Source organism: Antechinus flavipes, chromosome 1 (assembly GCF_016432865.1).
Source record: "Antechinus flavipes isolate AdamAnt ecotype Samford, QLD, Australia chromosome 1, AdamAnt_v2, whole genome shotgun sequence".
NCBI lineage: Eukaryota > Metazoa > Chordata > Mammalia > Dasyuromorphia > Dasyuridae > Antechinus > Antechinus flavipes.
In genome coordinates this window covers 720,874,457-720,887,762 of record NC_067398.1, presented here as the reverse complement: position 1 = coordinate 720,887,762, position 13,306 = coordinate 720,874,457, and the positions used below count along the sequence as shown (strand labels likewise).

Here is a 13,306-nt window from a genome sequence, read left to right as displayed (position 1 = left end):
GTGGTTCCTCCAGAGCCTAGGAATGCAAACTTACTGGGGGAAAGGGGCCGCCAGCCTGTTTCAGATGGTGAATCTCAATACCAGGCCTATCACTAGTCGCCCAGGTGATCCCAAAGCCCCACATTCTGAGTCAGAAGCGCCCCCGGGGAGGGGGGACGAAATGTATCTAGAAGGGTAATGGGACCTCACTGTGTCATAAAAGTGAGAAGCCAACGCTCCTCGGTGAGGGAAGGGCTGAATAAGTCATGGGATATTATTGTTCTCTAAGAAATGATGAGCAGGATGATTTCAGAAAGGCCTAGAGAGACTGACAGGAACCGATGCTGAGGGAAATGAGCAGGACCAGGAGATCATTATACACGACAACGAGATTATACGATGTTCAATTCTGACGGACGTGGCTCTTTTCAATAATGGGGTGATTCAAGGCAATTCCAATAGACTTGGGAAGGAAAGTGCCATCCACATCCAGAGAATGAACTCTGGGGACTGAATGTGGATCAAAGCACAGTATCTACACCTTTTGTTGTTCTTGTCATTTGTCTGCTTCTTTTGTTTTATTTTCCCTTCTGATCTGATTTTTCTTGTCCAGCATGACGAATGTGAAAACATGTTTAGTGCACGTGTTTGTCCTGCATCCCATGGCTCACTCTACTGGGGAGGTAGGAGGAGAGAGAACAATTCGGAGCCCAAGGCTTTGCAAAGGTGAATGTCGAAAACTATCTTGCGTGTAACTGGGAAAACAAAATGCCATTTAAAAAACGAGAAAGAATTCAAGTGACGGAGACCAGAGGAAGCAGAATAACAAGTCATACCTTACACAGACACACTGCACACACACACTGTACGTACACACACACACACACACACACACACACACACACACACCCCTTTTCAAGATATCTGAGCTTCTGACTCTGTGCCAGCAAACTCACCCACTCGATCGAGGCTGCCCCATGATCCCAAAGTATCGGAGCTAGAAAAAGACCACCAAGCACCTCACCCAGTTCTCTCTTTTTGTCTTTTTTGTTTGTTTGTTTTGGACAAAAAACACAACCAAGGCCAATAGAGGGAAGAAGTGACCCTCGGGCCGTAGAAGCAGGACCCACAATTGAGCCCCACAAGATTTCTTGTCTCCCCCGGGTGTGCTGTGACAGGGCAGGAGGAAATGGGACAAGAAAGGCCAGGGGGTGGGAAAGGAAGGGGGAAGGAGGGAAGGAGAGAGAAGGAAAGCACCATGGAGCCAGCAGAGTGCTGCCCAACCCACCCCCCCAACCAGGCAGGAACCCAGCAGAGTCACCCACTCCAGCCCTCGGCCGCCGTCCTGTGAGCGTTGGACATGGCCGGGGCAGGAGGGCGCCCGCGGGCAGGGCCAGAGCTCGGACGGAGGTGGGCAGCCCCCGGGTATGGTCCAGAAGGACAGCCTCATACTCACAGGAACGATGAGCCCTTGCCAAGTCAATAAATTAGCTTCATCAACCTGGATGTTTCGGAAGTTTTTCATCCCACACTTGCGGATTTCTTCCAGCTCCTGCGGACCAAGGAGAGAGAGAAATCAACAGGAGGCCAACAGACACCCTCTGTGTGCCCTGATCTCCCCACCCCAGCCCCGGGGATCTGGGTGGTAGGAGGGCAGGGGCTTCTAAGACCCCCCACACAGCCGGGACAGGACAGGGCCTCATCTCTAGGCTTCCCGAGCAAACCCTGGAGTCCAATAACCCTCAAATGAGCCAGGAAGGCAAGGGAAAGCACCCTTCTGATGGGTGGGGGCCAGGGCAGTTAAGATGCCAGGAAAGGAAAGCACAGAGACAGGAGTTAGCGCGCAGCCGGCGGGTCCTGGTAGCCACGGGCCTGTCTGGCAATCACCGTAAGGGGGGTGTAATCAAAGACGGCCAGCAGATCGTGGCAGATCTCTACACGTCAAAATCCCTCTGACTCTCAAGAATGAATGTACCCCAAGCCAGACTGAGCCAGCGCAGAAGAGAAAACAGCGAGACGATCTCCAAGTGGTGACATTTTACTATGTTGCTCTAGAAGCCTAAGAAAAGGCCTCATGTTATTTATTCCAATAACGATCTATTCTCAATAAACGAATTGAAAACCTTCTGATGGAGCTAGCAGTAACAAGAGTAATTTGCAATTTTATAGCACCTACTATGTGCCAGGTATTGCGCTAAGTGCTTATAAATATTATTTCATTTGATCCTCAGGACCTCAAGAACATGTGTTTTAATTAAGCCCAAGGAGAGAGGTTAAAGACACATCCGGAATCACAGAGCTCGTGTCTGGGGCTGGATCTGAACCGAGGCTTTCTGGACTCCGGGCTCAGCTCCTGACCCCCAACACCATACGAAATCCCTCTTGTTCACAGTTAACTGGAGGTTGAGATTCGATAACAGATCTCCCGGCATTCTAGAAGAGTGAACTCCTTTCTAGCCCACCCGCAGGGGGAAGAACAGCCCGACACAGCAAATGCTGCCCTAGAAGCCCGCAGCCTTCAATAGCAAGCTGGCAGGGAAGCCTCGGGCGGCCTGCAGCCAGTCACCAGCCTCCCCAAGCCAGCGTCTCACCTGCTTGGGCTCCTGATCTCATGAGCAGATACATGCAAGTTCAAGGCAGGCCAGAAAGAGCCTTTATCCCACGTGGGAAAGACTCAATGCCAGGAGATCCTCAGCGAGGCAGCTTCATCTCGGAGCCCAGTTTTCTTCACCTGTCATTCGAGAATTCCATTTGCCCTAGCTATGTCCCAGGCCTAGCATGGATAAAATGCTTAGCAAACCCTTAAATTGGGAGGTGAATGTCTTTTAAGTGTGCAAGACAACTCAAAAAAACAAATATTTATGCTTTTCAAGCTCTCTGCTTTGTAGCTTGTTTCTTTCCTAGTTCTTTATCCCTGTTCTGGTCCCAGGTTGGCAAACCAGGTTCAAAATCTGGCCATCCTGACAAACAAGTTCTGTTGATGTCCCCAAATCTGCTTCTCTTCCCAATCTGTGCCTTTCTGTCTGTGCTACTCCCCTTGTTTTTCTGTCCTCGGGCCCTGGCCTTGCTGGGAAAGGAACATTCTTTTCGGGGGCCCCCTGAGCAGGGCTCCTCCTTCTGGCCTCGACATTCTATTCCCGGAGGCCTCGCCCAGCTTTTCCCAGCAGCCGCCTCTGCCCCACCTCGAGCTTCTCTGGCTGCAGAGAATCCCACCAGCTGCCCTGTCCTTCAAGCATTTCTCTCTTCCCTCCTCCTCACATTTCTGCAGTCTGCTCTACCACTCGCTCTTTCCGTGGGCCTCATCTCTGAAAGCACCACGCCAGTCTCCTCTCCACACCCCTGCCTGCCCAGTGAGCGTCCTGTGCCATTTGCACCCCGTCCTTCCAGGGGCTCACCAGCCCCTTCTGAATTTAGGACACAATCCCGTCCAGGCGTGCTAGCTCCCTGCACCTTTCCGGCCTTCTCCCGTCCAAGACGGACCTCTCTGACCTGCCTTCAACCAGCTCGAGTTCCATGCCCAGTGAGCCCGCCTCCGGAGCTCCTTCCTCAAAAGCAATCTCTCCCTTCTGCTGTCTCCTGCTTGCAGGATGCCCGATTCCCGTTTGCACTCACTCACTCATCCTGGGGCTGAACGCTTTGTTTTGCTCTTGCTTTTGAGGAGTGATACATTCTACAATCACCTCCCAGTAAAGGTTAGGCAGCCTCTCATTTAGAGATGGATTTAGGGAATTCATTTATAAATCCTTTATTTGGAATGCCGAAAACGATTTTCTCCTTAGAAATAAGTTGCAAATGGTAGTCAGGTTCCCAGAATACCTTAGAAAAGTATATGCTATAAGTGAAATTTTAAATTTCAATGAAAACTAGTCAAAACCTGTATTCTCTTTGGGGTTCCCACTGCTACTAAATTGTCCAGCAACCACCCAAGGCTGTGACCAGAGCAGCCTCTTCCAGGGGTCTTCCGAGTCCTTCTTTTAGTCTGCATTTCAGCTTCTACTGAGGCTAATATGGGATCATTTGTCTCCTTGAATGACCTAGAACCTGAGGCTTCTGATTCCCAGTGCCCTTCCAAGCCAAACCAGTACATTAATGATCACATGGCTGCTACATGAAATCAGCACAAGCAGAGTCGATATGAATTGTTTTTAAAGAATGAGAGATAAAATTTTTAAAACGAATGTTAAAAATTGTTTTTATGCATAATTGGGGGGGGGGGGAAATCCTAAATTTTTTTAAAATGAGAAAAAAAGCCACATAGAGCAGGATATACCAGAAAAAGAACCCCCTCCCTCACCTAATAGTATAAAAATTTATAGTAAATGAAAATTTACAACTGCCTCTTAAAAAGGTCAAAGCACTATGTCAGGAGGAGAGAAGCCGGGAAGGAGTGGAAAGAACCTGGCTCTGCTCTCAGAAAGTTTACAGTCTGGAAGGGAGGCTAAGCCATCGAGAATCAGATTAAACTACCATGTAATCAAAGGTATTTTTAATCCCTTATGATCCAACATGAATCTGGTCCTCCCACCTCCTGCTTTCAGCCAGTGTACTTAGCAGATTAGATTTTAAATACTCATCTAAGCCAACTAAAAAGACTCAGTGATTGGGCACACACGGGGGGCAAGGAGACAAAGCCAGGGGCCCGCTGGCCTTAATCAAAGAGCAGACGTATAGGAGGGCTGGGAGGGCAAGCCTGACTTTCATGTCAGACAAGCCCTAGCAGATGCGACACAAGCGGCAGAGTAACAATGTCCCGCAAGCAGCTGGCCAGGTAAGGCTGGGGCTCGGGAAAGAGGCCAGGATAAAAGACAGATGTGGGAATCACCGGAAACTAGTGCCAGGGAAGAGGGAAGAATGCTGAAGGGAACCGGAACCAACCCTCCCCCAGCCCCGCACCTGGGATGTCCAAAGCAGGGGTGTCAAATAAAATGCCAGGAGAGCCCAGAGACTTATAGCTTCCGCAAACGAACAAACAGAACGGGACGATTTTCTCAGGGCTGGACCCTGACACTGGCACCCTGCTGGGGTGAAAAGCCTTTCTAGGGCAACGCTGATGAGGAAGAGAAGAGAATAAGTATTTCTATAGCGCCTACTATGTGTCAGGCACTGTGCTAAATGCTTTTTACAAAGACTGCCTTTTGGAATCTTCCAATGATACCTAATTAGATGTGTTATTATCTCCATTTTACAGCTGAGGAACCCGGGGCAAACGGGTTAAGAAACGTGCCCAGGGCACACAGCGAGGGACCGCTGGCAGGCCCAGGATTCTAGCCATTGTGGGAATAGCTACCTCTGCAAGGAAGAGATTCTTTATTTACAAAGTCATCACCCTCACCCCAAATATTAAAATAAAAAGAAAGTAACCTTAAAATGGTCATCTAGAATGTAAAACAACTTTAGGCTTATACAACACTTTACAATTTTTAAAGCCCTTTCATATTTATTATTGAAATCTCTTTTACAAACAAACTGAGGATCAAGAAAGACATACCTAGCACATAGCAGGTACTCAATAAATAAATGTCTATTGATCGATTTGTCCAAAGTCCTACAACAAAGGGAGCAAAAGAGCCAGAAGCACAGTGTGGATCTAGGTTTCAAAAGATGGACAGTGGAATAGTGGAGGGAGGTCTTGGAAACAAGATGACCTGGGTTCAACATGTCTCTAATATACACTGTGTGACCCTGGACCCTCTCCAAACTACTCATCTGCAGAGTGGAGAGAGTTCCTTTCCAAACCAATAAAATCTCAGGTTCTACTTCCCTATCCTGGGGGAAAAAAAGAGTAGAAAACACAAAATCAAAGACATTTTACCTCTTTTCTATTATGATTGACTTCTATATTATCAGCTCTCCGGCGAGCCAGCCCTAGATCTTTCCTGGCTCTTATTCTGGGCAAATCATTTAACCTCTCTTTGCCTCCATTTTCTCAAGTATATAAAATGAGAACAGCAATAGCACCCACCTCCCAGGGTCACTGTGAGAACCAACTAAAGCAACATTTGTAAATGCTTAACACAGTGCAGCCCACGTTGGTGCTCAACAAATGCTTTACAAATCTCCCTTTCTCAATATCATTTACAATGGGGAAAGTGCTTTGATCTTTTCCAGTTTAGGAGTCTCCAGTGAAGGCTTCTCTAGAGTCAATCATTCTGCAATCCTTGGCTTCCACCAAGATGGCTATTGGTCATTTAAGGTCAGGGGGCAAGTCGCCCCAATAACACCCTCAGTGAGCCATAAGGTTCCTCTGGACACTAGATGGAGACTTTGTTTTCTCTTAATGATCTTGTCCACTCAGACTCAAGGAAATGCAAACAGGAAAGAAAAAAAAACAAAAACAACTCATCATGTTATTCAATAAAGTTAAAATGTTTATAAGCCCACATAGGAAAAAGATACTTGTAACTCTTAAGAACTGTATTTCTATTAGGACAGGTAGAAGGAATATACTGAGAGGGTATGAGTATAAATTGACTCTGATGTGATGATTAAAAAAATTATGGGGACAAAAAGAATTGTACTTAGAGGAGAGGAAGGAGGAATAGCGTAAATCACATCACATGAAGAGGCATGAAAAACCTATTACAACAGAGGGAAAGAAGAGAGGAGTGAGCATTGCTTGAATCTTAACTCTAATGATTCATCAGATTAAGCTCAAAGAAGGAATAACATACATAATCAGTTGGGTAAAAAAAAAATTATCTTACCCTATATATAGAAGTAGATGGGGAAGGGAAAAAGAAAAAAAAGGGGGGGGGGAGAAGAAACTGACAGAAGAGAGGACAGATTTGAGAGAAATGGTAGTCAGAGAAAACAGGATGGAGGGAAACACTCAGTTGGTAATCATAACTGTGAATGGGAGCAACTCTCCCATAAAGGAATCAGGATCTGAATTCAAATTTGACCTGACACTTGACACTTACTAGCTATGGGCAAGTCATTGAAATTAGATCTCGAAACTACAACAATAACCGAAAAAAAAAGAAGGAAGCAGACAGCAGAATGGATTAAAACCAGAATTCTACAATATATTGTTTATAAGGAACACATATGAAACAGACAACAATCCTAATCTCAGGTAAAACAAAAGCAAATCTTGGATAGGCCGAGTGAATAGAATAAAGATGACAATACTCCCTAAACTGATCTATTTATTTAATGCTATACCAATTGGACTCCCAAAAAACTATTTTAATGACCTAGAAAAAATAACAACAAAATTCATATGGAAGAACAAAAGGTTGAGAATTGCAAGGGAATTAATGGGGAAAAAAAAAATCAAATGAAGGTGGCCTAACTGTACCAGATCTAAAACTGTATTATAAAGCAGCAATCACCAAAACCATTTGGTATTGGCTAAGAAATAGATTAGATGATCAGTGGAATAGGTTAGGTTCACAGGACAAAATAGTCAATAACTATAGCAATCTAGTGTTTGACAAACCCAAAGATCCCAACTTTTGAGATAAGAATTCATTATTTGACAAAAACTGCTGGGAAAACTGGAAATTAATATGGCAGAAATTAGGCATGGACCCACACTTAATACCATATACCAAGATAAGATCAAAATGGGTCCATGATTTCGGCATAAAGAACGAGATCATAAATAAATTAGAGGAACATAGGATAGTTTACCTCTCAGACTTGTGGAGGAGGAAGGAATTTGTGACCAAAGAAGAACTAGAGATCATTATTGATCACAAAATAGAAAAATTTTGATTACATCAAATTAAAAAGCCTTTGTACAAACAAAACTAATGCAAACAAAATTAGAAGGGAAGTAACAAACTGGGAAAACATCTTTACAGTCAAAGGTTCTGATAAAGGCCTCATTTCTAAAATATATAGAGAATTGACTCTAATTTATAAGAAATCAAACCATTCTCCAATTGATAAATGGTCAAAGGATATGAACAGACAATTTTCAGATGATGAAATTGAAACTCTTTCCACTCCTATGAAAGAATGTTCCAAATCACTATTGATCAGAGAAATCCAAAGTAAGACAACTCTGAGATACCACTACACACCTGTCAGATTGGCTAAGATGACAGGAAAAAATAATGATGAATGTTGGAGGGGATGCGGGAAAACTGGGACACTGATGCATTGTTGGTGGAGTTGGGAACACATCCAACCATTCTGGAGAGCAATCTGGAATTATGCCCCAAAAGTTATCAAACTGTGTATACCCTTTGATCCAGCAGTGCTACTACTAGGCTTATACCCCAAAGAGATACTAAAGAAGGGAAAGGGACCCGTATGTGCCAAAATGTTTGTGGCAGCCCTGTTTGTAGTGGCCAGAAACTGGAAAATGAATGGATGCCCATCAATTGGAGCATGGTTGGGTAAATTGTGGTATATGAAAACAAAAGCAAAAGTAGATCTAATTAATAGACAAAGAAGAAAACTACATCTTGTTAAAAGGTACCATAGAGTAAGAAGTATTATCAATACTAATCATATATGCACCAAGTGGTATAACATCCAAATTCAAAAAATGTCAGAGGAAGAAATAGATAGCAAAATTATATTAGTTCTCTAAGAACTAGAAAAATCTAACCACAAAATAAACCAAAAAAAGTTAATGAGAATAGAATTTAGAAAATATAGAAATGACAGACTTTGGAGAAAAATGAAAGGGGGTTAAAAAGAAATATACCAGTGGTTCATGGTACCAATGCAAAAATTAACCCTATATTAGGGCATTAAAACCTCACAATGAAATACAGAAAAGCAGAAATATGAAATGCATCATTTTCATATCATGATTCAATAAAAATCACATGTAATAAACAACCAGGGAAAGGCAGATCAAAATTAATTGGAAACTAAATAATCTAATCTAAAAAATGAATGGGCCAAACAAATCATGGGAACAATCAATAATTCCAAAGAGAATGACAATGAGACTAACATACCAAAATTTATAGGACACGACCAAATCAGTACTTTAGGGAAATTTTTATATCTCCAAATGCTTACATGAATAAAATAGAGAAAGAGCAGATCAATGAATTGAGCATGCAATTTAAAGCTAGAAAAGGAACAAATTAAAAATCCCCAATTAAATAATTTAGAAATTCTGAAAATCAAAGGAGAAATTAATAAAATTTAAAATTAAGTGTTGGTTCTATGGAGGGGGGGAGAACCCAATAAGATAGATTCAAAAAAAAGAAAAAAAAAAAAAGAAAATCAAATTAACAGTATCAAAAATGAAAAGGATGAATTCACCACCAATGAAGAGGAAATTAAAGCAATAATTGAGAACTATTTTGCCCAAGTGTATGCCAATCTAAGTGAAATAGATGAATTGTCCAGATTAACAAAAGAGGAAATAAAATACTTAAATAACCCCATTTTAGAAAAAGAAATTGAAGAAGTCATTAATAAAATCCCTAAGGAGGAAAAAACCTCCAGGGCCAGATGGAATTACAAGTGAATTCTACCAAACATTTAAAGACCAATTAATTCCAATATTTGAAAAAATAAGTAAAAAAAATAGGTGGAGTCCTACTAAATTCCTTTAATGACAAAAATATGATGCTGTTAACCTAAACTAGGCCGGGTTAACGGCTGTCTTTCTTTCTCAAGAGGACCAAAATGACATCACTATGTTAGAGCTGAGTTACGGTGTGTCCTACTGTGGCTGATCAGATCAATATGAGCTCAGAGTGCTCTGCCAAAGATTGGACACAAATAATGCCTAAGAATCTCACGTTTCTTCTGAAAAGTCCATCGCTATATGGTATGTCAGTTTCATGATGACATTCTTGACTGGGTTCTGCACAACAGACAAGGCTCTCGAGCTTTCCCAGTCACCAAAGGAGTGAAACAAGCCTATGTGCTTATTCCCATGCTTTTTAGCATGACGTTTTCAGCCATGTTGGCAAATGTCTTCAATGAGGACAAATGTGGTATAAAATCAGCTATGGAAGTGATGGTTAAATCTTCAACTTGAAAAGGCTACAAAACAAAACTAAAACAGAGAGAGTATTGATACATGATTTTTTGGTCTACACATGACTGCACTCAATGCACCCTCTGAAGCTGAGAAGCAACAAAATCCGAATCGATTCTTTGCTGCTTGTGCTAATTTTGACCTAACAGTTAATACCCAAATCGAGAAGAAGTGAAACAGAGACCAAAAGTTAAAAATTAATTTCCTTAATGAATGTTGATGCAAAAATATTAAATAAAATATTAGCAAAGAGATTACAGCAATTTATCACCAGGCTAATATATCACCAGCAGGAATGCAGGATTGGTTCAATACTACAAAAACTATTAGCATCAAACATATCAATAATGAAACCAACAGAAATCATAATTATCTCAATAGATGCTGAAAGAGCTCTTCACAACATACAGCATCCATTTCTATTACAAATATTAGAAAGATGAAGAAAATGGGAGTTTTCCTTAAAATGTTAAGTCATAGCTATCTAAAACCATCAGCAATCTGTCTGAAATGGGGATAAGCTAGAAGCCTTCCCCATAAGATCAAGAATGAAACAAGGATAACCATTATCACCAATATTAATTTTTCAATACTGTACAGAAATGTTAGCTTCAGCAACAAGAAAACAGAATTGAAGAAATTAGAAGAGGCAATGAGGAAACAAAACTATGACTTTCTGTTTATAATATGATACTTAGAGAATCTTAGAAAATCAACTAAAAATACTTGAAATAATGAACAACTTTAGCAAAGTCAAAGGCTATAAAACAAATCCACACAAATCATCAGCATTTCTATATATTATTAATAAAGCTAGCAGCAAGAGATAGAAAGAGAAATTCCACTTAAAATAACTGTAGAAAACATAAAACATTTGGGAGTCTACTTGCCAAAACAAATCCAGGAACTATATGAACATAATTGCAAAATCCTTTTCACATAAATAAAACCAGATCTAAACAAAGAGAAAAATATTCATTGTTCGTGGATAGGCCAAGCTAATATAATAAAAATGACGATTCTACTTAAATTAATTTACTTATTCAATGCCATATCAAACTACCAAAAAAATTATTTTAGAGAGCTAGAAAAAAAATTCATCTAGAAGAACAAAAGGTCAAGAATATCAAGGGAAGTTTTTTTTTTTTGAATGCAAAGGAATGTGGTAGGCCACACCAGATCTAAAACTAGTATTCTAAAATGGCACTCATCAAAACTATTTGGTACTGATTAAGAATCAGTATATCTGTGGAACAGATTAAGGACACCAAGACACAGCAGTAAATGACTATAGTAATCTACTGTTTAAGAGCCAAGGACTCCAGCTTCTGGGATGAGAACTCATTATCTGATAAAAACTGCTGGAAAAATTGGAATAGTATGACAGAAATTTAAAAATTAAACATAAAACAGTATCTCACACCTTATACCAAGATAAAGTGAAAATAGATATGTGATTTAAAAAGTGATACTATAAGCAAATCAAAAGAGTAAGGAATTGTTTACCTGTCAGATTTATGGAAAAGACAGAATTTGAGAACATTATGGAATGCCAGAATGGATAATTTTGATTACATTACAGTAAAAAAGTTTTTGCACAAACAAGATGAGAAAGAAAGCAGAAAGATGGGAAACAACTTTTACAGCAAGCGTTTCTGATAAAAGATCTCATTTCTCAAATATAGAGGAACTGAGTCAAACTTATAAGAATGCAAGTCATTCCTCAACTGATAAACGGGTCAAAGGATATGAACAGGCAGCTTTGAGATAAAGATAGTTATGTAAAAAACTGCTCTAAATTACTACTGAATAGAGAAATTTGGATAATTTAAACAATGGCCCCTGCAAGGGACAAACCACTTCCCCACAATTTTCTTCAATGACCTTCTCGACAATCCAGAGACATTAAGCAGAGGAAGCCTACTCTTGGGCTTTAGCAGGAAAGTAGTTTGTTTAAACGAATTAAAAGATGTCAAAGGTTGGAAGGGACTTTCAGGTATAGCTGTCCTGCAACTCAGGAGAAACCTGAGATCCAACCAGGCCATCAAGTCCAAGTCCAAGAACGTAACTGGAAGGAACTAATTAACCCGGAGAGAAAACAGCTTGGGTGGCATCAGGGGAACATAAGCCATCTTTAGGTATCTGAAAACTTGTACTGGCAGAGGGGAGCCTCGTTCTGTCTGATCTGAGAAGCAGAGCAAGGGAAAGAATGAATGGATGTTGCTAAAAGACAGATCTGGACTTGATTTAAGGGGAAAATGGTTAACAATGAGAGCCCCCCCAAAGTGCAGGAAGCACTCTTCCATTCACTGGAGTTCTCAGGACTTCTCAACACAGATAGATGGCCACTTGGGCACATTCTATTTAAGGCAGTGCCATCCAGCAGGATTCCGGCCCTAACTCAATTTCACACTGAACTGACCCTCCCTCTCACACAGCCCTTAAACACTAGTTGTCAATCTTGTTCCCTCCTCTCCCATCCTTCTTGGTTGCTTTCTTTCTATCTCTCTGTTTCTGTCTGTCTCTCTCACACACAAGTATCTGTCATCCTCTCTCCTCTCCACAGCCTCCCCTTAGTTCAGACACTCATATCTCTTGCCTGAACTATATTTGGCCTCTGTCTCAAGGCTCACCCTTTCTAATCTATTTTCTGCATAACCATCAAAAGGCTTTTCCTAAAGTCCCCACTGAGTCATGTCACTGCCCTGCTCAATAAACTCCAGAGGCCCTCTAGACTCTAGAATCAAACCTTTTTTCATTTTTATGATATTATAACATGCATAATTATTAATTCAGTTTTCAAGGCATGCCACTTATAAATAAATAGACAAATATTGGGGAAAATAGACGGTCTTTTTATTATTGGGGTATGTGAGAAATCCACAGAAAGCTTCAAATCCCCCCCCAAAAAAAGAAAGCTTCAAACCCAGGCATCAGGGTCTTCATCCAGCACTCTGAAAATACCCTAAGTCAGAGGTGCCCCAAAGAGAGTTAGCTAATCGGGTAAGAAAGAACAGCTGAGCAATCACTGAAAGCTTTTCTGCCGATTTCAAAAGAACCAGGAGGAAAAAAAAGATAATTTTATTTCTAAAACCACACGATTGCTCGTTTTAAATCTGACCTAGAGTCAGGAAGAACTGAGCGCAAATCTGGCCTCAGATATTTGCTAGCTGTGTGACCCTGGGCAAGTTACCTAATCTATATTTCCCTCAGTTTCCTCATGTGTAACTGGGGAAAATAATACTACCTACATTAGGAGGATCAAATGAGATAATTATAAAGCACTTAGCATAGTACTTGGCACATAGATACTATAAATTCTTAATACCTACCCCTATTCCCCACGAGAAATCCTTCAAGTCCCTC

At 41.2% G+C, this 13,306-nt stretch overlaps 1 protein-coding gene across 1 annotated transcript in view; it reads right to left on the bottom strand.

The window, feature by feature from the left end:
- Positions 1 to 13,306, bottom strand: part of UBE2L3 (ubiquitin conjugating enzyme E2 L3) — a 57,291-nt gene that overhangs the window by 30,840 nt on the left and 13,145 nt on the right. Inside the window, exon 2 of the mRNA XM_051973280.1 lies at positions 1,436 to 1,531. Coding sequence (XP_051829240.1) covers positions 1,436 to 1,531 — 96 coding nt within the window. The remainder of the gene's footprint in view (positions 1 to 1,435; positions 1,532 to 13,306) is intronic.